This window comes from Pyxicephalus adspersus, chromosome 9 (assembly GCF_032062135.1).
Source record: "Pyxicephalus adspersus chromosome 9, UCB_Pads_2.0, whole genome shotgun sequence".
Lineage (NCBI taxonomy): Eukaryota > Metazoa > Chordata > Amphibia > Anura > Pyxicephalidae > Pyxicephalus > Pyxicephalus adspersus.
The window spans coordinates 62525254-62550354 of record NC_092866.1 but is presented as its reverse complement, the minus strand read 5'-3'; the positions used below and the strand labels follow the sequence as shown (position 1 = coordinate 62550354).

Genomic DNA, 25101 nt, shown 5'->3' with positions numbered 1-25101 from the left:
TGCATCACCTTGAAGAAAGAAAAAGCTTAGAACATTTAACGGGTTGTCATACCAATGTCTCCCACCCCATTCTATCATTACTGTGCATTGATATCCAAGTCAGACATAAAGACCCATCCATCGTGATTAATTCTGCATTATTACCTCTTCCTTCCACAGAATCCCACACACAGCCACCAAGTAAGGAATGAAAACTTTGGATTTTGGCCCCCGTTCAGGACTGTTTCTTTAGAACTGGCTTGGTGTCAACATTCACAATCTTGACATGGAACAACAGGATTTGTGTGCATTTTTTTCTCTGGCAGTTAAGATGGCAGCTGTGCGGCGTCATTGTCTGTTTTGTTCTTGAAAGTGAAGGGGAATTATTGTATTTCTCATCATAGATTTATATAATGTTCATAAGAAATCATTGAACTTTTTTTAAAATGAGTTGTTTAATAAAATGTTTTAAAATATAAAGATCATGCTAAAAATGAATCAATTTATTTGTTGCTCCTTTAGGTTATGTTCACATTGGCTTTGAGGTTGTACCGTTTTCTCATGCCAGGGAACTGCTGCCCCGGAGGAGACGCTGCATGTAGAGTCTCTCAGCGGCAGCCCCATAGAGCAGGGGTGTCAAACTCAAATACATAGAGGGCAAAATTAAAAACTTAGATCAAGCTTCGGGCCAACCTTGAAATGTATTGAAAAAATTGAGGTTTTCCCTTCTCATTAGATATAAAAACCTTTTCATATGGAAACAAAGAGGTTTTGCTTCACATTCAATCTGGAACTAGCCTTTAAAAGAGAAAAAGGCATAATAAAAACAAAATCCCATGCCTCTTTCTCTATTTGTAGCCTTCTAAGTTAAATTTCAATGGTAACCTTTTTGCACAGGCTAACAATAATAATAACAATATTCTTCTATGAAAATTATTAATATTATTATTACTATTAATAAACAGGATTTATATAGCGCCAGCATATTACGCAGCGCTGTACATTAAATTGGGTTGCAAATGACAGACTACTACAGACAGTGATACAGGAGGAGAGAACCCTGCCCCAAAGAGCTTACAATCTAGAAGGTGGGGGAATTTCACACACAAAAGGATGGGAGAAATCCAACCATTCATGTCCATGCCTTGAAGTAGCAAGAAAAACGGCTGAGGGGGAGTGCTGGAAATGCCAGAGGCGGCCAATGTGGGGACAAATCTTATGGGTGGCCCACTGCTGGAACTTCCTCTTTAATATAATAGCTACTAAAATTCCCGCCATTACTTGCGTCTATAAAACAGTCTAATGTGGGGCCACACATAGGCAGAGAGCCCGCTGGTCTATAGACGCGAGTGATTCCAAGAATTGTAGTAGCGGGGCTATTTCAATGCAGCGGCGAGCCAGCTGCAGTTCACATTTAGGATTCCTTTGGGGGCCAAAAAAAAAGGACTTTGGGGGCCAGATTTGGCCCTTGGAGCCAGAGTTTGACAGCCCAGCCATACAGAATGATTAGGAGCCGATACTAGTACAGCTCACTGCTATCAGCTGCCAAATGTGTGGAAGCTGGTTATTTGAGAACCAGAGCCGCCATGCAAGTGACCAACTGGTTGTCAAGATGCCAGGATCACTGAAGCAGGTCCGAGCCTACCGTAAAGCAGATATCGTTATAAGTTTGCATAAATAAATTCCTTACATATCACAATATACAGCAACCATATCATTTTTATAAAAAAAAAAACTAATCTCTAAAAAGCTGTCATTAGTCTGCTGCAGGCAGGAGGAAACATTTGCACAATTTCCACTCCTCCAGTGATCAGGCTGCAACATCTTTCTTTGCAGTCAAAAGTTGGGAAGCTGCAGCTGGGCTGATTTGTGTAAGAACACAACCAATACTGCACATACACCAAAATTTACATTATTGTATTGTAGTCCAGGAAGTAAATGTTCACAACAGACATGACATGCTTGTGCCATCTCTAAACTACCATCTCAAATAAATGATGGCCCTGGGTGATGCCGGAATTAAAAAGAAAAGCAGATAAAAACATTACCAGGGACAACATGAAAAATATATAGAATTCCAAGGCAACTATACTATTCATTTTTTACCATTGAAAGTCAGTCTTGTATTGCTGAAGGCCAATAAAAAGCACAGAAAGTCATAAATGAATATTTTTTTTTTTATTCTGGTGAAAAAGAACATTCTGTGATACAAAGTAGAAATATAATTTTCTTCATTATCCAGGCAGCAACATAAAATGTACAGATGTAAGCAGAAAGTATCAAAGCATAGTACAAAATGTGATAAAGTTCATGGTTGTGGTGCAGAGTATAACTGGCAAAACGTGGCAAATATCTGAAAAGACGCCCAAGGATCACTTTCCAATATGGCCCCAGATGGCTGGACAAGATTCCAAGTACCAAAAGTTAGGTCAGATATCTGGGCTTCATAAAAGAACGTTGTCTGAGGTTGCTTGGCTGTCTCTGGTATCAATGCCGTTTAAAAAATTAGGGTTGATTTACTAAAGAAACAGATTACTCTGCAAAGCATAATTCACTTAGAATGCGGTGAAAATTATTTTAGCAAAGAATACCCATTTAGGGATTTTTCCTTGCACACATGGATGGGTAAAGTCAGCACTTTCACCTTTAATCAAAGTTAAGTGAATTATCTTCACATATTGATCATTTACTTTGCAAAGGAAACAACCAAAACTCCTTTAGTAAATCAACTCTAATGATCTAGAACAGGAACGATGATCAAGGCAATGAAGAAAGAAGGGCTCCTAATGTGCGTATTCATTCCTGGTCAGATTAAATATTAATTTGATTGACGTGACAGCCAAGGAACTCGTTACTTTGAATAAGAGGAGTCAATGCCAACCTCCTGGCTTCACTACAGGTTTCTTTATTTTATATAAAGAAATCCGTATCAACAGGACCTAGATACAATGATCCCACCCTTCTTATGGGTTTCTGCGGACTGTTGTTTTTTCCTTGGCCAAGCCTAATCACATACGTTTTGCTAAAACATTTATTGTCACTCCTCTTCCTTTCTAAACTGTAAAGGGATGAGGGAAAGATCAAAGTTTTCTTTTGATTGTCCTGACTTTTACTTTGTCTTGATTAAAGAACTCCTACAGACCTAGCTCCAAGTCATTGCACCTCCCCGGTTCTGTCTATCAAATCTACAATCTATGCGTTGGTGTCAGTCATGTGACTAAGTGCCGAAACCTTGTGATCTGCTCTAAAAGAGGTCATGTGATCGTGTCAAACAGAAACAACCATTCAGCAGCTGTATCTAAATTTTATTCCTCCCTTGGCAAAAATCATGTGGCCAAAGCACATGCATTGAAAAAACCCAAAGCACTTGTATTATAAGGAAAGGTATATATTTGGGATTTCTGAATAATTTCCATTTTGTGTATTAAAATCTTTATATTTATAACAAAACAATCAAACAAAACTCCTGTTGAAGACTGTACCTAGAGATCAGTAACACCATGAAAATAAATCATATAATAATGGAATAATAGTTACTGGTGGTATCCTAGTGATAATAATTAACACTTCCATTTCATTTATAAGGCTTTGTATGTGTAAAGCTCTGACGCATTCTCAAGGTCACTTCGGTTTGTCATACAAAGAAGCAAATTTGAGATTAAACCTCTAGGTATAAAATACAAATTTATTCCAAACAAGTAGATGGGTGTGCGGAAAACCAATGCGTATCAGGGGGTCAACAGCTCCCCTTCATCAGGGTTTGTGGTGGCAGAAGAGAAAATAAATACAGTGGTACCTCGGTATAAGTCCACTTTGGAATAAGTCCAACTTGGTCCTGTTTGGACACGAAAAGTTTTGCTTGGTATACAACCTTTGTGCTAGAACTTGTATGGGTCAAAATAAGTCATAACACCGCGCGTTACCCTTATTTACCTCTCTCGAGACAAAGCCACGACTGCCTACGAGCGTCAGTACGCCATTCAGTGAACAACCCGGGCTATAACTCTCTGTGAATTCCATAACATCTCCTCCTCCTTTCTCAGCACCATCCTAGTTGGCACTCGACTCTTCTCAGCAAGGTAAAGTGAGGTTAAGTTTTCATTTATTTTATCTAATTGCTTTTGTATTTTAGTATTAGGCAGTGTTTAAATTATTCTATACAGCCCCATTAATGTATAATATGCCAATAACAGTAGGATTTTTTTCCATGGGAATGGAGTACTCATTTCCTTTTATTTCTTATGTAAAAAATTTGTTTGGTTTAAATCCAAGGATCTCTAATGGATTAAGGGTTTATACCAAGGTACCACCTTATATTTGTATATGCCAATGAGAAATCTTGATTAGGTAATAAAAGTAAACTATGAAATAAAAGTGTCATAGTTTAATTTGATTTCATCTGCCAGTGTGGTCAGCAAACCGGTCCCCCTAATGCACTGAAGTTCATGTACCCGAATGAGCTATAAAACTTGTAATTTGGTGATTCAACCTCAATTCTACTTCTTGGCACTATAAACAAATTAAATTTGAAAATACCAATCTAAATTAATAAGTGCTATCTTTGTAATAAAGTCCTCTTCTAGTATCACCCAGCATTATTTTTCTTCTTCAAAGGGTTAGATCAATGAAAGGTTCCCTCACTTTGCCCAGAATAGTTTCCTAATCCCCGATCTATATGTGAATATACTACAAGTTGAACTTCCACGTGCTTGTCACATCCCATGGTTGAACAGATCCCTGATCCCGACCGATGTTATCTAAAATATTGACACCATGGGGACAATATTCAATGCAGTCCTTCAGATTTTCAGGTTCTTTTAAACAGTTGTTCTGTTTTCATTGGTAGGATTTGTTGAAACCAGGAGATAACTATTAACAAGACAAGTAGTGCTAAGCTATAGCAACAGGTCAAGTTCAACTTTCATTGTTTTGACAAGTTGATATTATCCTGGAAGATGTTGGTTAAACAACGAACATTGGTTCTGCACGTGATAAGTGTTAGTATAAGCTGTCGACTGTAACTTTTTGTGGTTTCTGACTTCTCTAATTCTCATATACACAGTGCAAACCCAGCATTTTGCTTTCAAAATTCCTTCTTGGCACGCTTTGCTGTGGGATGATCCATAGTAAAAGTGGTGGCCCTCTGCTTTCCTTTAACTGGCCCTTGGTGCACTATTACTCCAACTGTCCAAATATTTTTGCTGCTGACCCCAACAATAGGGAGCAATTTATGGCACTTACAACATTTACACCAAACATGAGGCAGTGGCCCTGATTTATTTAAGTTCTCCAAGTCTGGGGAAGATACACTTTGATCAGTGAAGCTGGGTGATCCAGCAAACCTGGAATGGATCTGGTTGAGAATTGTAAACATTTGCTAACAAATAGCTAATGACTTTCAGAATATCCATTCCAGGTTTTCTGGATCACCCAGCTTCACAGATGAAAATGTCTTCTCCCCAGCCTTGGAGAGCTTTAATAAATCAGGGCCATTGTCTCTCCCACTGACACTAATGATGGGCCACCATTTCCCTAACGTGAGACCAATAGGGGGCACTAGTTGACAAATCTGAGACAATGCTAACAAAAGTGACAAAGTGACGATGCTGAGTAATAGTCATGTCCTTGGCAAAGTTACCTATTCACTTCCCCTTATCAGAGTGGGTTTTATCGGTCTAGGAAAGCATGTGACAGAATTTGGGGTTCAGCAGCCAATCGCCAGTTGTGAAAACTGTCATGAGGGGTGTCATAGAGGTCATCCACCTAGGTATCAAAACTTGTTGACTCCTTAAATAAAGAGTTGGCAAAGAAGTATTGATTGGTTATTATACCTTTGTTGAGAGTCGGGTTATTGGGAGACATTGGGCCTGATTTATTAAAGCTCTCCAAGGCTGGAGAATATACACTTGCATTAGTGAAGCTGGGTGATCAAGCAAACCTGTAATGGATCTGGGCCAGGATTGAAAAGATTTGCTAACAAATTGCTAATGACTTTGAGGAAATCCATTCCAGGTTTGCTGGATCACCCAACTTCACTGATGAAAGTGTATCCTCCCCAATCTTGGAGACCTTTAATAAATCCGGCCCATTGTTCTAAAGGACAAGCCTATTATAAGGAGAATATAAAATACTTGCTTCACCAATCTAACATTACCATTACAAGCAGTGTTAAGTCAATATACAAGTCTTGAACCAACCAAGTGTTGTTATGTGCAGTTCTGCAATGCCCATACAACTCAAAGGTAAATAGGATGAATATCATAAGAATTAAGGGAACAAAACACCAAAAAAACAGCAATCAGCAACATCCACCTTCCCAAGTGAGCACACCAGCTGGAGAACAAACAATTGCAAGCATTTTGGGAAATAACACGCATGGTCACATGACTACTATACAAGCTAAAACTTGTTCATGTCACAAATTCATGGCAGCATTGCTACCAAAATATTGGCTTGCTTATGGCCAGAATCAAAACAAACGAAATGAAATAAAGTAATTTTTTTACAGTTGTGTCTCCCTTTAAACCTGTATTTAATATATGTTTAGTTCATAAAAGTCAGCTTTAAAAAATCAGTAATATTCTTTCCATTGCTCTAGAAAAAAAAAAGGATTAACTAAAAAGCTTTAAAATACGCTGCAAATAATATAAAACTAAGTTAAGTGACGCACCGCACCAATATATATACGAGACGCGGAGAAAAATCATTTAATCCAATATCTTCTTAATTGTGGTTCTATTAAGACCAAGTATTAAAAAAATAAATAAATACATGTGGTTAATGAAAGCATATAAAAATAATTTCAGCCCTAAGTGTCAAAATAGCAAAAAAAAAAAAAACTCATAAAAGAATGCAGGAAATAAGAGAGCATTAACGGTGGATGGAAAGCAGCTAATTTTCAAAATTATGCGGCAATTATCACAATAGGCGTTATACTGCTATATTATTATAAAATGGCCTGTGTAGTTCATTTGTTGCATGTAATACGTGAATAAACATAGCACCTTTTCACACGGGAACATGATTGGTAATTAACCCATCTGACAGGCCCTGCGGGGGTTAATGACACGGTTATGGATCTTGATTTGAGAGCCTCCGATAGGCCGTATGTGTGTTTGTGTATCGGAGGTAGATTAATGGCACGCTGCGTGATTTTTCATATATATACATTTCTCTGTTTTAATTCTCCCAGCGGGTAATTTGAGGTTTGCACTCATTATTCATTAGTGGCGTTTTGCTAAATCTATTATATTATTAGCAGTAACCAGCTGCAGGTTTCATTTATTCGGTGGTGAAAAAAAAATGCCGTTCTGCAGAAAATTTCTGTATGGGAGTTAAAAGGGAATATAAGATTTCAATTAAACACTAATAGAATAAAGCAAACTCCTGTTCGTTTTCCTAAGGATAGATTCCCTTCCTATAAAAAAAAACCCTATTTAATGTACAGCGCTGCGTAATATGTTGGTGCTATATTAATATTTTTAATATCTAGAATATTAATAATATAGAGTTGTTCAGCTCAGTCTAGAAAGAATAGTCGTCTCCAGTAGCCGCTGGAAGAAGAAGAAGCTGCCCAGACATCACTGGATCAGCTAGAAAATTTTGGGAAACATGTATTATGTTCTTAATAAAAAAGGAGGGGCTTTAGGGGGGTTATTCTGGAGTTCCATTTTAAAGTATTATTATATTTTGCAAAATCGTAACAATAAACGCTTTTTTTTATAATAATTTATCTTATTTTTTGTACTTTTTTTTAGCTCTTTCACTGCAAATATTGTGAAAATGTTTACACATTTTGAATCAGCTGCACCCACAAAAATTCCCTCTGTGGTCTGGAAACTAAAGACGCACATCGATCCCCTAATTCAATACAGCTATCAATAAGCAAGGGGAATCAAAGTTAGGTTAATTGTTTTCCTACAAATGAAATAAATTCTTCTCGATGTGGTCCTTACTAATGACAGATATTACCATAGAAAATAAAAAGAATTGCAGAATTGGGATTTTCTTATATATATGATCTTTCTTTTATATCTTTTCCATCCTAAAATAATTTCATGTAAAAGGCACACCAAAAATGTCATCATTTTATATTGTTCCTCCATAAAAAATATGAAATGTAGTGATAACAAATAAATAAAAGAGTGTGCTACCTTTGCCTCCAACCTCCATCTTGTGAAAATAATGGACACTTATTATATATCTCAGCAAAATAAAAAAACGTATTTAGTACATATCTGCAATCCAAGCACATTGCTTCATTTTTGTCTCTGCTGTACATAGTGAATAATACCAAATGATCTGCCAGAAACCCAAAAAACTCAACTTTCTGCAGAAATATGACCATAAGGAAATGTTTTGTAGACCAGGAGAACTGAAGTGGGGCTGACAACGTTAATTTCAGTGCAGCACAATCAGCGTTGTCAGAACATTACAGGAAGTTTGGCAATTCTGGCTGAACAGCATTTTTTTTTAACTTTACACCGAGAGACTAAGCATGTGAAAGTATATATATTGCACTGATAGGGCTCTATTTCTAAAACAGGGAATCTTCCAGGTCCATGTGTTTCAAGGGAGGTAACTGATCCCCACTAGGGAATGTTCCAGATTCCCTGTTTTATAAAGAGAGCCCTTTGAGTTCCGGGTAGGCTAACCTTGCTGATAAAAGTTATAATGGGGACAAAAACCAGCAGCCAATGTCCAAGTAATTCTCGAAAATTGGCCACCATCCTAATACTGCGGACTAATAGCTCATCCCTATACTGTAGGGTAACTAATTAAGCCCTTGCTAATTTGAAATGCTTTCTTTTTTTTTTTTTGCAAGTGACCTTTTATAATAAAAAATAAAACATTATTACAAAAATGTTCCCTTTTTTTGCCAGCGTTAAGTAAACACTGCTAAGATAATAGGCGTCGGATTATGATCTGGAGTTGTGGTTTCTGCAGGTTGAGTGCTTTTTTAATCCAGGCTTCGATACTTGGTGAAGAGATTGTACAGGACTCGGAGAGTGGATTTCAAGTCGCAGTTGACAATGTCTGTAGGTAAGAACGGAAAAGCCACAAGGTCAGAAACTCATTCAAAGAACATCAAAAAAAACAAGTAATTTCACAACATAATAACCAACCTTCCGGCCTTGGCTTTGGTTTCTCTAGACCGCCATCTTGCATGAGCTCAAATGAAAATGATACATTGAGGACCTGACAATAAGAAAATAGATTTTCATCCAAGGAACAGTTCAAGGATAAGATAAAAAACCTCCTACATGGATTTTGGTATTCAATATTCAGTCTAAAGACTTCAAGATGTTGTTCATGTTGCTTGCATTTTCCAGCATGACAAAACATACGGACAATTGATAATCTTCTGCTTTTATTAGGGCTGCTTGCACATTTCTTGGGGGCATTGACCTACATTTTACCTATTGAGTATTTTACCTTTCAGGAGTCAGAAAGAAATTGTACAAGGGAACAAAATGAAACACGCAGTATATACTACAAGGATTACCTGGCTATCTCATCTGTATAAGTTTATTAGATATTTATTTCCATAAAAATCCCTTATATCGCTCTTAGGGTGACCTAAATTTTGCTGGTTGAGTAATTGAAATAGAAATCCTTAATAAAACACAAAATATACGGTATGTGGATAATTGTGTTGGTGTTTGAATTCCGGCTGTACTTATATTCAACCCGGATATGGCTGTTCGAATTTGGATAGACCTGACTCGAAAAACACAGGATTTGACTTCAAATTCGTGTGTAAAAAAATGTGTTAAAAAAAAGGGTTTAATGTTAAAGTAAGTTATTGAATGTGTGTGATTTGTGTAACTAACTGTTATTTTTTTACAGGTTATCCCACAATGACAAGATGATTCCCACGGCTTCACGATCCTCCGGTCAATGTGGGATCCCCGGGCACTAGAGGGTAAATGAGGGCAAGTCTCCCCATTCATCACCTCTAGTGCTCTGTGATTGGCTGAGGAAAGGTAAACCCTGATGACAGCTCAAGTGTTATTAGGATTTTCCTTTCCGCAGCCAATCACAGAGCACTAGAGGTGAATAAATGGGGAGAGTTGTCCTCATTTAACCTCCAGTGCCTGGGGATCCCGTGGGACTCCTGGGTTCTTGGATAGAGAATCTCTATCCAAGAACACATACTATAGTTACCCTAGGGCTGCAGGAGTAATCAGGAGAGGGGAGGTGTCAGCTCTGCTCCCCTGATTGCTCTTGCAGTTCTACATAGTTCCGAAAAATAACCCGAATTTCCCCCCTATTGACTTTAATGGTGTTCGAATTCGATGTTCGATCACCTGAACAATATCGCTCTATTCAATCGAATAGCTGTTGAATCGAATAGTGAGATATTCGACCAACACTAGTAGATATTCTTTGGGATCTGACCATCACACTTATGTAAGCTTGTTGAACATTGCAAAACCATGGCAATTACCATAAATTGGGCCTCTGAGGCTACAACAGCCTCCAATCTTTTAGGAAAGAATGTTGGCCTCTATTAGTTTAGATACGGCGACCCATTTGCTGAATGTCCCCATTACCCAACTTTCTAAACCAAGGAAGGCTCTTTTGACACATATTCTTACAGATGCCTCATGCCCGTACATTGGAAATCACCCAATCTGCCCTCTGTTGCGGAATTGAGGACACGTCTAGCTTTTTCTTATTGTTTATATTGTTTTTGTATATTATTTGTTTTCTTTTTGTATTTTGTTCTTTTGTGATTCTGCATTGTTGTATATGGTATTATCTTTAATAAAAATTTACATTTAAAAAAAGAAAAGAATTTTGGGTAGTCTGTAGGAATTACCTTTGTTGCTGCTGGGGATACCAAAAACCACTCCGATCCTCAGAAATGCTCTCCTAATGGGGAACATCACTTTTGGTTTTCATCTTCCTGGCCCCCTTATCACTAATTTGGTATGATTTATTGAAGTGATCCAGAAAACCTGGAATGGATCTGGTCCAGGATTGAAAGCATTTCCTGACACATAGCAAATGACTTTTATGTTTGCTGGATCACCCAGCTTCACTGATGAAAGTGTATCTTCTCCTGCCTTGGAGAGCTTTGTTAAATCAGGTTTATTGATTCCTGCTGCTGACCTCCATGTAACAAATAAAACAGATTGAGGAACCAGTGAGAACTGGGGGGAACCCAGGGGTGACCATAAATGTTGTTTCCATTGGAGGACTATTTCTGAGGAGCAAAGAGGCTTTCAGCTGCACAGGGAACAGCAGAGGTAAGCTTTGGAAGTTTTCTTTTACAAGTATGGTTCTGTAGGAATCATTTAGTTTGATGACTGGGTCACTTTAAAATTCCATTTAGCATTTTCCAACACAATCTAAAACTCAAATCATTTATTTATTATTCCAAGGCAATGGGAGATGGCCGCGAATCCTAAATTCTGAAATGAAGAATTAACACCATGTTTTTTGGGTGGCATTTCAATAACTTTTTCTGATGTACTTCACATTGCTTCACAGAAAGTTTGGGGTTTCCTTTTATACTTTCTATATAATTTTTAAAGTGTAACATAAAATTCTTTGTAAGTTTGCTGAAACAACAAAGACAATGTAACATACATGTTATAAAATCCACTCTGTATTAGAATACATGGTTACCTTCTGCTCAAAGCTTTCAGGAGTCAGAAAGAAATTGTACAAGGGAACAAAATATCCTTCCAGAAGACCCATTAACAGAACCAGATACACTCCATCTGCAAACTAAGAAAAAGCACAAACATTATATCAAACAAAAAAATATTAATGGGAAAAATAAATCATTAGACCTGCAATTCCAGGCCATAAGTTAGTTAGGGATAAGTACACTTAGGCTCTATTACAAAGCATAGCAGAGAGAGTATAATCAAACCAGAGATCTTTTTTTACCCCAGAAAACCTGCAATGGATCTGGTCCAGAAACATATGCAAACATATTTGCTTATAAATATTTGCTAACAAATAGCTAATGACTTTCAGAATATCCATTTCAGGTTTGCTGGATCACCCAGCTTTACAGATGAAAATGTATTCCCCCCAGCCTTGGAGAGCTTTAAAAAATCAGGGCCATTGTCTCTCCCACTGACACTAATGATGGGCCACCATTTCCCTAACATGAGACCAATAGTAATATTGAGTAATAGCCATCTCCTTGGCAAAGTTACCTATTCAGTTCCCCTCACAGCCTTCTTACTCAGAATGGATCTTATCAGTCTAGGAAACCATGGTACAGAATTTGGGGTTCAGCAGCCAATCATCAGTTGTGAAAACTGTCATGAGGGGTGTCATGGAGGTCATCCACTTGGGTATCAAAACTGGTTGACTCCATAAATAAAGAGTTGGCAAAGAAGTATTTATGGGTTAGTATACCTTTGTTGAGAGTTAGGTTATTAGGAGACATTGGGCCTGATTTATTAAGCTCTACAAGGCTGGAGAAGATACACTTGCATTAGTGAATCTGGGTGATCTGGCAAACCTGGAATAGATCTGGTCCAAGATTTCAGACATTTGCTAACAAATAGCAAATTACTTTTAGGAAATCCATTCCAGGTTTGCTGGATCACCCAGCTTCACCGGTGATAGTGTATCCTCTCCAGCCTTGGAGAGCTTTAATAAATCCTTGTTCTCGACAGTGCACCCCTAAGGGGTAATGGGCCAGTAACCCTAGTGGTCACCAGACTGCGGAGAGAACACCAGGTTGCAGCCCACAGCCTCTCCCAACCTGGGGTAACCAGGAACAGATGGCTACGGTGAAGGTAAAACCAGTAATAAGGTATTGGGTAGGCAGGAATACCAGTAAGGAGAGTAAGCTGCAGGTAAGGGCTGGGGGCCGACAGCTGGTGAGAAACAAGGTCAAGACAGTGTCAGGCGGAGAACAAGAAGAGGGGTTGAGGTCAGGAATCTGGAAAGGCAATTAGCAAAGTATATCTAGATGAAGTCACAGGTCACATGCAGAGAATCCAGCAACCAGAGCCTAGCGCTAGAGAGGCCTTAATAGGACCCGCAGCCAATAGCAGGAGAGGATCATGACCAGGAACCAACCAACTCATTGGCTGGAGGACACACTCGCTAATCCCCACACTGCACGCAGTGTGCTGGGGATGCATAGATTGCCTGAATAAGTACAACTAAAGGGATGCTGGTGATGCTGCAAGCTGCTAAACTGAAGTTTTGCGGATTAATGGCAACAATGTCACATGGCTGTGATTGGCAGGTAGATCATGAATGACCTCTTGCCAAACTAAACCAACATTATATCTCACCTGAGTCTCCAACTCCGTCACTTCCAAGTTCAGCTTATTGAGGTGTTTGTTAACAAATGTAATCAAAGTCTAAAAGAAGAATGATGCAGACTGTGAATGTTTGGTGCCCAAATGCAAAGTTTATCTGAATACATTTAGAAGAGAAACTAAATGGTTTGGGGTCAATTTTATAATAATTAATACTTACCTAAATATACCTAAAAATTTGTGTATGTACATTCTAAAATTTGATTATACCAAGTGTTAGCTTTATATATGTTTTATTATTAGATATTTCATACATGACAAAGGACTTCCTGAGTTCTATGAGTTAGCTTAAATTCCCTTCAGTTATACTGTTTTGTACTCTTTTATACTACAAAAACTTTTTAAATTCCATTGCACAGTAAAAAAAAAAAAAATCATATCTAACCTTTTTCACTACATTTAGTTTATCCGGTGCATGATCAAAAAGTGTATCAAATGCATCTCTCTCTGTAACGAGAAAATAAAGAAAATATATAAAAGGCACTGAGCTCCATAAAACATGTATCATGCAATCTATTTTTGCAAGGCATGTTTTAGAAATATCTGTTCTTACCATGTCTGCCTGATAAAGCCCTTTGGGGAGAGAAGACAAAAACATTTTAAAAATCATCTTTAGATCATAACATCTTTAGAAACAATTATATCTACGCAATTATTTATTAGCTCAAATATAGGAAAAACAAGCCGGCTTGATTGTCCATAGACAGATGATGAGTACAGCAATTGCACGCATGTTCTGCAGAGTATCTGAGCTCTGTTTAGTAGATCAGAAGATTAAAGGTGGAATTTAAGTTTTGAGTGGGGTGATGCTTTGCCTTTACCTGCCTGAAACTTAAGAGTTGTTATTTGCTCTGCTATTGTTCTGGGTCTTTGCTTTAAACCAGCGATCGCCAACCTTTCGGACCTCGTGGACCACTAAATTCATCATTTTAAATCCTGCGGACCATTGTTATTAATTTTTATAAAAAAGATAAATTTATTTGTGAAATAACAATCTTATGAATGGTGCTGACAAGGACTGTGGCGGTTCTGATTCATTGATCTGCTCACGGTTAAGTGAAGTATTACTATTGTTACTATTATCATTAGTTGCATTATCTTTGGTATTACTAAAGAAATGCAAAATATTTGTTTGCTTTTTCTCACTCATTTTGGGTTTATTGCATTCCAATCTAAGACATAACAAGAAATGATAGTTATCAAAGTCAAACTATTTGATGCCATTAAAAATAAAAGTTATAGAAAATACACAGCTAAGGTCATACTTACCTAAAGGAGCATCTGAGAAACAAACAAATAAAACAATGGGATAAGAATCGGTATTGGCGGAGCGGGGAGACTGTTGTAATGGTGGAAACAATACTGAAGCGTACGGCTCGGTAACGGTTGCCTCATACAATTTAACACTACACTGACGTCACGCTGCGCCTCCCTTTTTTTTCCATCTCTAGTAAAGTTTGTGAACTTCATGCAATATAAAGGAGAAAATTGTCATTCAGAATATAGGAATTGATTAGAATATTAATTTTGTTTTATTAATAATAAAACATAAAAGTTACAAATAATGTCCACATTTCTCTGTGGACCACCAAAGTTTTCTCGTGGACCACTGGTTGGCGACCGCTGGTTTAAATCAGTTCTCACACTTGCATATCCTTCATAGACCAGAACACATTTAGGTTTTTTTTTTTCTTGTCAGGTTTCTTTGATTGACAAGAAGCTCATTTCTTTGCTGTATAAATCAAAGAAACAAAGCAGATATAAAAGTAACAATATTACTTTGTATCTCTCTCTCAGTTCATAAACACTGTCAGACATTTTTTGGACAGCAACAGCTTCATCTCTATTCTATTCTTTCAGATTTAGAAAGCTTTTTAAAATGTAGCCAACACTTCTCGGGGATCTACACCCCTTCATCGGGGCTAAAAATAGTAGACAATAAGATAAACATATATTTAAATTGTGTTTAGCAAAGCCTTTTTTATCATTCAATAGAATAGAGAAGGGTAAAAACCCAAAAGTTGACAAGAGGTCTAAACCTCAAATTATTTAAAATAAAGAAAAAAAGTTTTGGCCCTACATCCACTTTAACTGAACTTTAGGCACAAAACATATGAATTCAGATGTGAACCAAATGTCTTTGCAAACCCATGTATTGCCATAAAAGTAGCACTGATGTTATTACTGTGCTGCTCATAACCCATGCAGAGAGAAAACCTGTGGGAGTGACCCAGAAGCTCCACCCACTCTAAAAGGGGCGGGTACAAGACCAGTCACCCTGCACAAGGAGAAAGAGAGCCAGTGACTGGTCTTTATTACAGGAAGCTCCTGCACAGAGAATAAGTCTACTGCACGTCTGGAATACTGCAATGACACAGAGATTCACAAAGCCAATTATAAAATATCCTACAAACTAAAATGAATAACAATAGGCAGTTTTTTTTCATGTATGTACAGCTGTGAACAATGACTTCACTTCTTCGTGGTGCTTAATGCTAAACAAGTTTGAAACAGTTCCCCTATGCTCTTCCCTAACCTCATCCCTACGTTACGTTCATTTCTCTTGTTCAGTGCAAGGAGCGTGGCTTTCCACCATCACCGCTCCTCACTGTCATCAATGCATGAGACAGACATCTGTAACCCATTATATGGAGGTATTACTTACTCTGTGTCACCGGTGATTTCCTCCTGAATCTGGCGTGACTGCAACATTCCATCCAGCTTCTGTACAGGAGAAATGACATACATGGAGGTGATGAATTAACATTATTTATCACATATGCTACACACACGTAACAAAAACTCCCTAAAAGTCCCATATACATCTTTAAAACATCAACGAGTTATCTGTACGCAAGCAGACGCACATGCCCGCTCTTCGGTGCAGGGTCCTCTCCTCCTCCTGTGTCGCTGTCTGTATCTGTCTGTTATTTGCAATTATTATTTAATGTACAGCGCTGTGTAATATGTTGGCGCTATATAAATCCTGTTTAGTAGTAATATTAATAATACAAATGTAATAAAAACTCCATTCTTAGGCTACGTACACACGTGCAAAAATTATCATTAGAAAAGAACCGATCAAGGATTATCACGATTATTGTGCACAATTCTGTACATGCTGTAACAATGGGATTGTTCAAAGATAATCCACCAATAATGTACACACAAGCTAGATACGATCGTTTGAACGATGCAGGATGTGACATGTAAAGGAGAAAGTGTATCACAGAACAATCTACGATCACTGAACAACCGTACACACAATAGATAGAGAATGATCGTTGCCCAATCAGATCTGCCGGGATGGTCGTTTATTTCCAGCGACGTTCATCGTTCGTTGTCGTCATTGGCCAGTCATTGTGCACTTTTTGTGTTAACAACTATCGGACGATCGGTCATTAATCGTTCATTTCCAACGATAATTATAGCACGTGTGTATGTAGCCATAGAAAGCTGTCACATCTCTAACCATTCTGGTGACAATTGTAAAATTTGGGTTTCCTTTCATTCACTGTTCTAATGACAAGGACCAGGGCAAAAGGGCAAAGAGGCAAATCTCTGCAGGGTGACACAGACAACAAAAAGAAAATACAAATACCAATCATACGTGTCATATCTATATGCAGATGCCACATCTCCATTATAGGTATATGAAGAAAGGAAACCAGAATCCAAGGGGAGGGATGGGGTGGGGGAGATCAAAGTGCCAAATATGTGCTTGGATACCAATCAATTTTTTTAATTTTTGAAGATTCCATGAAGCAAGTGGACAATGTGCTCACCCTGTTGTCCTTCCTTGGACCACTTTTAGTAAGTACTAACTATTGCATGCCACAAACAAGACCTGCCATTATGCTCTGACCCATCATCCAGTTCTCACAATGGGCCTGATTTATTAAAGCTCTCCAAGGCTGGAGAAGATACACTTTCATCAGTGAAGCTGGGTGATCCAGCAAACCTGGAATGGATTTCTTTAAAGATATTTACTATTTGCTAGTAAATGTTTTGAATGCTGGACCAGATCCATTGCAGGTTTGCTGGATCACCCAGATTCACTGATGAAAGTGTATCTTCTCCAGCCTTGGAAAGCTTTAATAAATCAGGCCGAATGTATTCTCCAGCTTTCAGAAAAATCTATCATAATTCAAGAGCCGTATAGAGTCTAAAATTTAAAAAAAGTTATACCTTTGAGGAAATCGATGTGCATCCAGGGTCATATTTGCTGGTTTTAATCACTTTTCTCCCCATCCCTCCCCTTGGATTTTAAGTCAGTTGTTTTGCGGTGTAATGTTTATTAATATTAATTTATAAAGCGCCAACATATTAAGCAGCGCTGTACATTAAATAAGGATTTTAAATAGCAGACAGTGACACAGCAGGAGAAGGAGAGGACCCTGCCCTGAAGAGCTTACAATCTAGGAGGTGGGGGAAGTGTCCTCTACCCTATAAACCTTTTAATTTTAGGATTTTTGGGTAACAAAGCACTGTATATCTATCATGACAGCCTGTAGACCTTTGGTGCCCAAATCTGTACCGACCCCTCCTATCCCCACTTCTGCACTAATAGTAAATTTGACCCTAGGACCCTTCCATTTTAAATGGACTGTGCTGTATTTTTAGGGTTTTGGTTTGTACTGATGGACCTCCATGGTTCTGAAGAAGCAGAACTGTCTGCAATATTCAAAGAAAATCAACTCTTACTCCCCTACAATACTGCATAAGGGGGTTACTGAACCCTGTAATTATAAGCTGCTTGTATTATCAGGATGACATGTCTGAGATTTTTATCTTGCTGGATGTATGTGTTTGGAAATTTATCACTGTCACAAATAATCTCTGCAAGATACGAGCTGCTATTTTCCTAAATTTTAAATTTAGTTTATAAAAATATCACATTGCACTTTATAGGGCACACTTTAATATTATTGTTATTAAAAATTATTATTAATTATTTATTATTATTATTATTATTATTATTATTAATAATAAACAAGATTTATATAGCGCCAACATATTACACAGCGCTGTTTTTCTGGATTACAGTTGTGTACAAGACAACCCTATGCTTGAAATTCCCTTGCTTTTTTTCATAATTCCACCAAAAGAAAAGAAATGATATATTTATTTAATAGGAAACTCATCTTAAGATGATATTGTAATGAAAAACAAATAGTTTTGGATGTGGCTGTCCTTAAATGCTTAAAATTAACAAACATCACACCGCAGTCATTATGTGCTCCTGTTCCAACCTAAAATCAGATACACTCTGTAGTAAATCAAATCTGACAGGCTAATTGCAGCGTGTTCTGCAGACCATTACCCACGTGCTGGCTATTTATTAAGTGTCAAGCGAGCTAGTGCACATCTCAATATAGTCGTACAAATGGGGATAATCAGGTTGGGAGGCAGGCAACAAGTGTATCGCTCATTAATTGTGCACATCAGACGTAGAGGTCACTAAAAAAAAAAGAAAAATTTAACCAAATTGAATCTCACCCAAGGTGCAAGAGAAAAAAAATACATTAATTTTCATGCAGTTTTTAGAAATCTAATACATTTTCTGTTTGAAATTGCTTTGGGTGTTTAACAGTAAAGGGCATTGAAGTATTAAGAACAAGATTGGAAATGGATAAACAAAACACTTTGGAATATACAGCACACAGAAGACGCATATAGTCAATGGCCAATTTTGGAGTTGAAACATAAATTGTGGTTGTAGGAAAGATTTTTTTTCCCCGTTGGAGCAAATTGTACCAGTGTTTTTTTTTGCCTTCCTCTGGATTAACTATATCCATAGGGTTATTATCTGGGATATGTTTTTTTCCCTAGTGGTTGAACTTGATGTCTTTTGTGAACCGAACTGACTATGTAAATATGTAACGCTAACTATATAGCTGTTACCTCAAGTCTTTGGTCCTGATTTAATATAGACCGGAGAAGATAGACTATCTTAGGAGAACCTGGGTGATCCATCAAACCTAGAATAGATCTTGTGCAGTATTTAAAATATTTGTTAACTGATAGCAAATGATTTTTGAGAAATCCACCCCAGGTTTGCTGGATCTTCTCCAGTCTTTGGAGAGCTTTAATAAACTTGGGCTCTTTGTAAGGGAAATATGAGTCAACCTAATTGTTTCCCGGTTGGTTCTTCTTGATTAGCACTTTACAATACCCTTGTGATCCAATTAAGAGCCCAAAGCTGGTCCAAATGGCACTCCCTGACAATACAAGGCTTTGTAGTACACATGGGTAGCACATGCAAGGTAGAGCTGGACTTTGTCAAGGGAAGCTAGGTCTGTGGTGGTATTTTCGTGATGGGTCCCTTCAAACATGGGAAGATTGTGGATATTGATATGAAATGCCATTGTTCGATATGAGCCATGAAAATTCCAGTGGGCTGGTGATCAATGGCTACTTTACCGTGTATGACATAGCTAACACTTTTGGGAATTGGGGACCCATTTTCTTTAGGATATTGGTGTTAGAATTGCCTGTTGTGGGCAATGTAGTCTCATATTAAGTGTTCTGTAGTGTTTTTGGTGGCATCAGAACATTGCTATCATAATAGGACACAGACTGCAATGCCCACAACCAACAGATCTAACACAGCCATCCCTTGCAATGTACGTAACGGGTGGTCACCCACATTCCAGGGTGGTAGAGAAGAAGAACAACATGATGGCTCCTTTGGGCCCAAGATTAAGGTAAGTGTCACTTTCTGTTAGATGCCCCTACTCAAAAATAGGAATTATTTATTGTATAGAGAGATTTTGGTTAGACTGTTTAGCTTTAAATACCAAGAACAGCACCATCTCATGCCCTCAGAAATATTCCGAGGCTTACATACCTGTACAACAACAACCTGTATGGAGACATGATCCGGAAGCCGAATTGGAGCCCGGAAGTACTGGGACAAGGCAACCAATAGATGAAGAATGGCCACCACCGACTTGGCATGAACAGCTGCAAAATACAAATTAATTTATTGGAAAAATTAAAGGAAATAGGGGTATTGACTTCACTAATGCTTGTTCTGGATCAGTAATTCAGAAATCCAGGACAGATAAGTATTTCAACCCTTTCATCGCTCTATATTTTCCTATCCATGCAGGAGCCTTAACCTAGATATATGATGAGGTTATCTTCCAACCTCTACAGTATTTTGACTCTCCACTCCATTACTCCACATTGGAAAAAAAAAGTCTTTGTTGGAAATCTATTTTTGTAGTAACAAGTTCCTCCCGTCACTGGAGATGCTCATCAATGGCTCACTTATTACAAGTGAAGGCAGGAGCAATACTTAAAATTAATGGGGTCTTATAGTTAACCTTTGACACCATTAAGTGCCAACTGCTATGTCCTTTCAGACAACTTAAGGATGATTAGCAAATGTAGCTGAGAGGGGGATTTATGCTGCTTGACAAGGAACCATTGGGGAAGCCAACAATTATTGTTCAAAGTCCAAGTTATAAAATATTGTAGTTATGGATGGACTCAAGAAGAGCAAAAGTTTCATCCAACTTCTGCTCTCTGTGGACCCATTAGGTAGATTTACCTTTATGTTCTTCTAACAGAAGATTTTGCTTTACTTCCTTCCCTCACAGGTAGTTAAGGAGGAAAATAGATAAACATAGAATAAGAATCTAAAAAACGGAATGTTGGATCCCCAAAGTAGATGAGAACACCAATCTGATGTCACAGATCTTTTCGAGGCAGCTCCCCAGTGACCCATGGTACCCCACATGGCCCTTGAGGAAACTACTTAAAGGTTATAGAAAAGGAGTGCATTGAAGAATGGTTGACACTCCAAAAAATGATCATTAAACACATCGAAGCATTATGGATGTCCTATGGGGGCATTATTATCAAGGCTTTTTTAAGGCTTAAAAGGAAGGTTGGGGGGAAAATTTTCTAAATTCTGGCTGCTCAACCAGTGGCCAGGCAAGTTTTAGGCTTACTTTTACCCCAAGGTCCCAAATATATTTGTTTCCCTGATCTTTCTTTCAACTTCAGCACCAAAATGTGTTGTCTTGAGTTGGGCTCAACCTTTGAGAAGGATTATTTTCTAACAGCGAAAAGTAAATTCCCCAGACATTTATATAGCATTCCATACAATCATATACAAGCAATATACATTTATATATACAAGCAATATACATTTATATATACATATAATATATATATGTGGTTTCTCTATAATTGAAGCCTTCTATAAAGACATCGCCTGTGCACCTGTGCATACTATACCAATAATATAATATATGACATTGAATGTTCTTTGCTACAGACATATTTGGTCATTCTAAATTTAGACTAATTGGAAGTAAAAATATGTGCCCTTTATAGCAGGTATGAAGGGGGCAGTATATAGGGGTGATTTATTCCTCAATGTATAGTTCACCTGGTATGTTTGCCAGAAACGTGCAGTTTTAGATCTGTAATGACAGAATAAATTGGGTAATTCTAGAAGAGCTGTGATATACTGGGAGTAGAAAGAAAGCCATGATGGTATAAATAGTAATTAAAGGGTCTGAGTGCCCTAACCCCATATTTGGTTGGTCTGGTTAAATGATCAATTCCTAGGCTCTGATAGATCCCAATGATTTTGGATTTTTGGATTTTTGATTTGAGTTTTTAGATCTGTTGGACTACTGTAGCCATTAGAATAGTCCAACTGATGGATTTATGGAGAATGTAGCACAAGGTGGAAAAAGTCAGCAACATCTATTTTAGTATTGCTAGTTTTCAAACCTAACCAAACAAAAAATATCCTAAAAATAATTATTTTAAATACCAGAAAGCAGAACTTACAGTCTACGTTCCATTTGATGTTCCTCGGTGGTAGTTTCAGGGTTTCATTGATCTTCTCCAAGACGGTCTGGAGTTTCTGCTTCTGAGCGATTTCGGATTGTGTCACTTCTGCTACGTTCAGCTTCTCCCCTTCCAGCTTCTCTATATATGACAACAAGAGGCGCTTAATTTGTAAGAAGAAAATGGACCAAGAAGAATGGACCTCAGAAGAAAATGAACCCAGGTCAGTGTTTCTCAAGCTTTGTAACATGGGGGAACACTTGAAATAACTTTTAGGTCTTCAGAGAACCCCGGCTATAATTCCTATATCCACAGCTCACAGTATATTAGTGTGGTGATCAGTGGGAAGAATTCCTATTACATTGCTGGCCAGTGGAAGAATGTCACCCTTACACATAGTCAAAAAGATCATTGGTGTGAGTGGTAACTGACCTGAGAGGTTCCAAGTTGCCCATTGCTCAAGGAACCCTTGGCAACCTCTGGAGGAACCCTGGTTAAGAAACACTGCTCCAGACCAATGTTCAGTACATGCATGCTCAGTAATGTGAATTTAACACTTGCTACAAAGTTCCAATGTTGCATTCTGCCTACAGCAGACTGATGGTAATTTTAAAGAATAGGCACATGACTGGAGCCCAGGTATAGCTTTTTAATTAAAAATGATGATTGTATATTGAAACACGTCAGGAATTTATCACTGCAGACCTGTAAAATATACTGAAAAGTCAACTTAAGGAACTGTACTGACATTCCCATGGATCATGGCTCTGAGGTTAATTTTTCGGAGCCGATGACCTTATGAAGATGTTAAACCAGGATCATTATCAATACTGGCAAAGCATTTGCAAGAACTAGTATAACGTATTATATAGATGTATATAGAGTTTCTATTTAGTCTGTAGCCCCTCCAACTTAAAGGTGGCAAACACCACAATGTTTACCTTGGTGCTCTGCCATGTCTCTACATTTATATTGATCCTAGTGCACATTTTCCACCAATAGAAAGACATCCTATAATGGTATATAGTACTATAGTTGGTAAATGTTTGCCAAACCACCACCTAGATTCTAAAATGACTACGTATTGAATATGATTAGGTCAGAGTGGTTCTGAGCCTTGGCACAGATCACTGACTTACACTGGAGTCTGGCGGGTAAACCAAGGAACACAAAACTACCTGAACAGACCCACAGTCCTTTAGCATGAAAAACAATTTACATATATGTATTTCCACTTTTAATTCAGCTGGCTCTCTGGAATTTAACTTGAAAGCTGAACTTTATCCAAATAGCTCAATTTCCAGAAAGTTTGGGAGCTGTTTTACCTGTCAAAGAGTTTATAATATTGTCTTGGTGCATGACACCACTTACAGTTAGGGAAGACATTGATACAGGTAGTCCCCGAGTTAAGGACATCCAACATACGGACGCCTCCTAGATATGAACGGGCTGCTTGCTCCTGTGCAGGATGGAAGGTTTGAGGGGGTGGTTTGTATGACTTGCAGAGGAAATCTTTTGCTAAACACAGCTGATGTTGTGGGTGATTTGTAACATTTTGTAATTCTTTAATGACCAAGACAAACTCTGCAGCTGTTTCTTTTTAGATATCAAAGCACAGCTTGCTCCAGAAGTTAATGTCTAGGCTCCATAAAGTTTTTTTTTTTGTTTTGCTTTGTTGGTGATTGACAGTGAGGATTGTATACAAAAACTGACACCTCTCTGCCTAATAATATGTTGGGACAAACATCTGTCCTAATTGCATTTATTAAAATATTCTACCTGTTCTGACTTACATACAAATTCAACTTAAGAACAAATCTACAGTCCCTATCTTGTATGTAACCTGGGGACTACCTGGATTCTTTCTCCACCCCCAGCCTTGTGAATGGACAAGGAATGAGCAGCAACTAATGTGCTCATCTCTCTGTTCTCTGCTCGTTTTAGCACATCCTTTGTAAACACAATTGCATGCTAGTTGCATTTAAATTGCAATACAGCAGGTTCTTTATTGCAGAAGAGACAAGCTCCGTCTATTCTGCAATAAAACAAACTTACCTGCCTGTTTGCAATCCTTTTATAGAAGGAACATTCATTAAACTTCAAAATAAATGAACTCCAATACAAAGCCCCAGACAATCAGGATGGCTGAAGATGGGTAAAGATGTTGGCGCTGGCAGGGGAGTGAAAGGACATTCCATTGCAGGTGTTTGCCTGCAGGTTTAGGTTCATTTATTGGAGGGATTTATGTTCCAAGATCTCTAAGTACGGGGTAAGGTGCACAGGACTGACGTATTAATGGCTGAAGCATAGCTGTGGACCAAACAGCCGAGGGCTCCAGACGGCTGACATTAAAGTCAGCATGAAGTGGCACGATGCTAAGAGGGCTCCAGCAAGATGGCAGGATGAAGAGCCGGACAGTGCGGCTAAAGATAAAAAGATCTGAGGGCTAGGAACGGTGAGAAGGAGGCAGAGAGGCTAAAAGCCCAGACGTACTCGCATCCTCCTTTATCCACTGACTAAGATGCTGTATTGGAAATCAATGAGCCTAGTATTAAGCACAGACAGGGTCGCTGGGTTCTGAGACAAGCTTGAAAAGATGTAACTAACATTTTTACTGAGGAAATAACGGATGAAACATAAAGCATGCCTCTTCTCGGGGGACGCATTTATGCGTCGGGTCACTGGAAGGTTACAGAGCTGATGAACGACTTCATAGGTTTCATTAAATGATATGGACACGTTAGATAGAAAGGCAATAATTGTGCTGATAATGAGGAATCCATACACTCAGCTTATTCAAGGTGTAGTATTTAATGAGCCTTTATGCCAGGCATAATTTGACACATATAAAGTACTATGAGTGCTGCATAACACAAAGCTGTGCTCATTATTGAACACCAACAATCCCTTCTATCAATAAATGTCAATGCTGATGCTCCCTGAGCTTCTGTCAGGAATATATGGGCAAGTTTGTATTATTTAACCTCCCCAGGAGATCTTTGCT

General features: G+C 38.1%; 1 protein-coding gene across 1 annotated transcript in view; it reads right to left on the bottom strand.

Moving 5' to 3' along the window:
• Positions 1–2135: 2135 nt before the first annotated feature.
• Positions 2136–25101, bottom strand: part of PARVA (parvin alpha) — a 35566-nt gene continuing 12600 nt past the window's right edge. The window contains exons 5-13 of the mRNA XM_072422284.1: positions 22098–22238; positions 20134–20249; positions 15949–16007; positions 13837–13856; positions 13669–13730; positions 13257–13325; positions 11617–11718; positions 9105–9177; positions 2136–9015 (exon numbers count right to left, since the gene is read on the bottom strand). Coding sequence (XP_072278385.1) covers positions 8939–9015; positions 9105–9177; positions 11617–11718; positions 13257–13325; positions 13669–13730; positions 13837–13856; positions 15949–16007; positions 20134–20249; positions 22098–22238 — 719 coding nt within the window. The 3' untranslated portion in view covers positions 2136–8938. The remainder of the gene's footprint in view (positions 9016–9104; positions 9178–11616; positions 11719–13256; positions 13326–13668; positions 13731–13836; positions 13857–15948; positions 16008–20133; positions 20250–22097; positions 22239–25101) is intronic.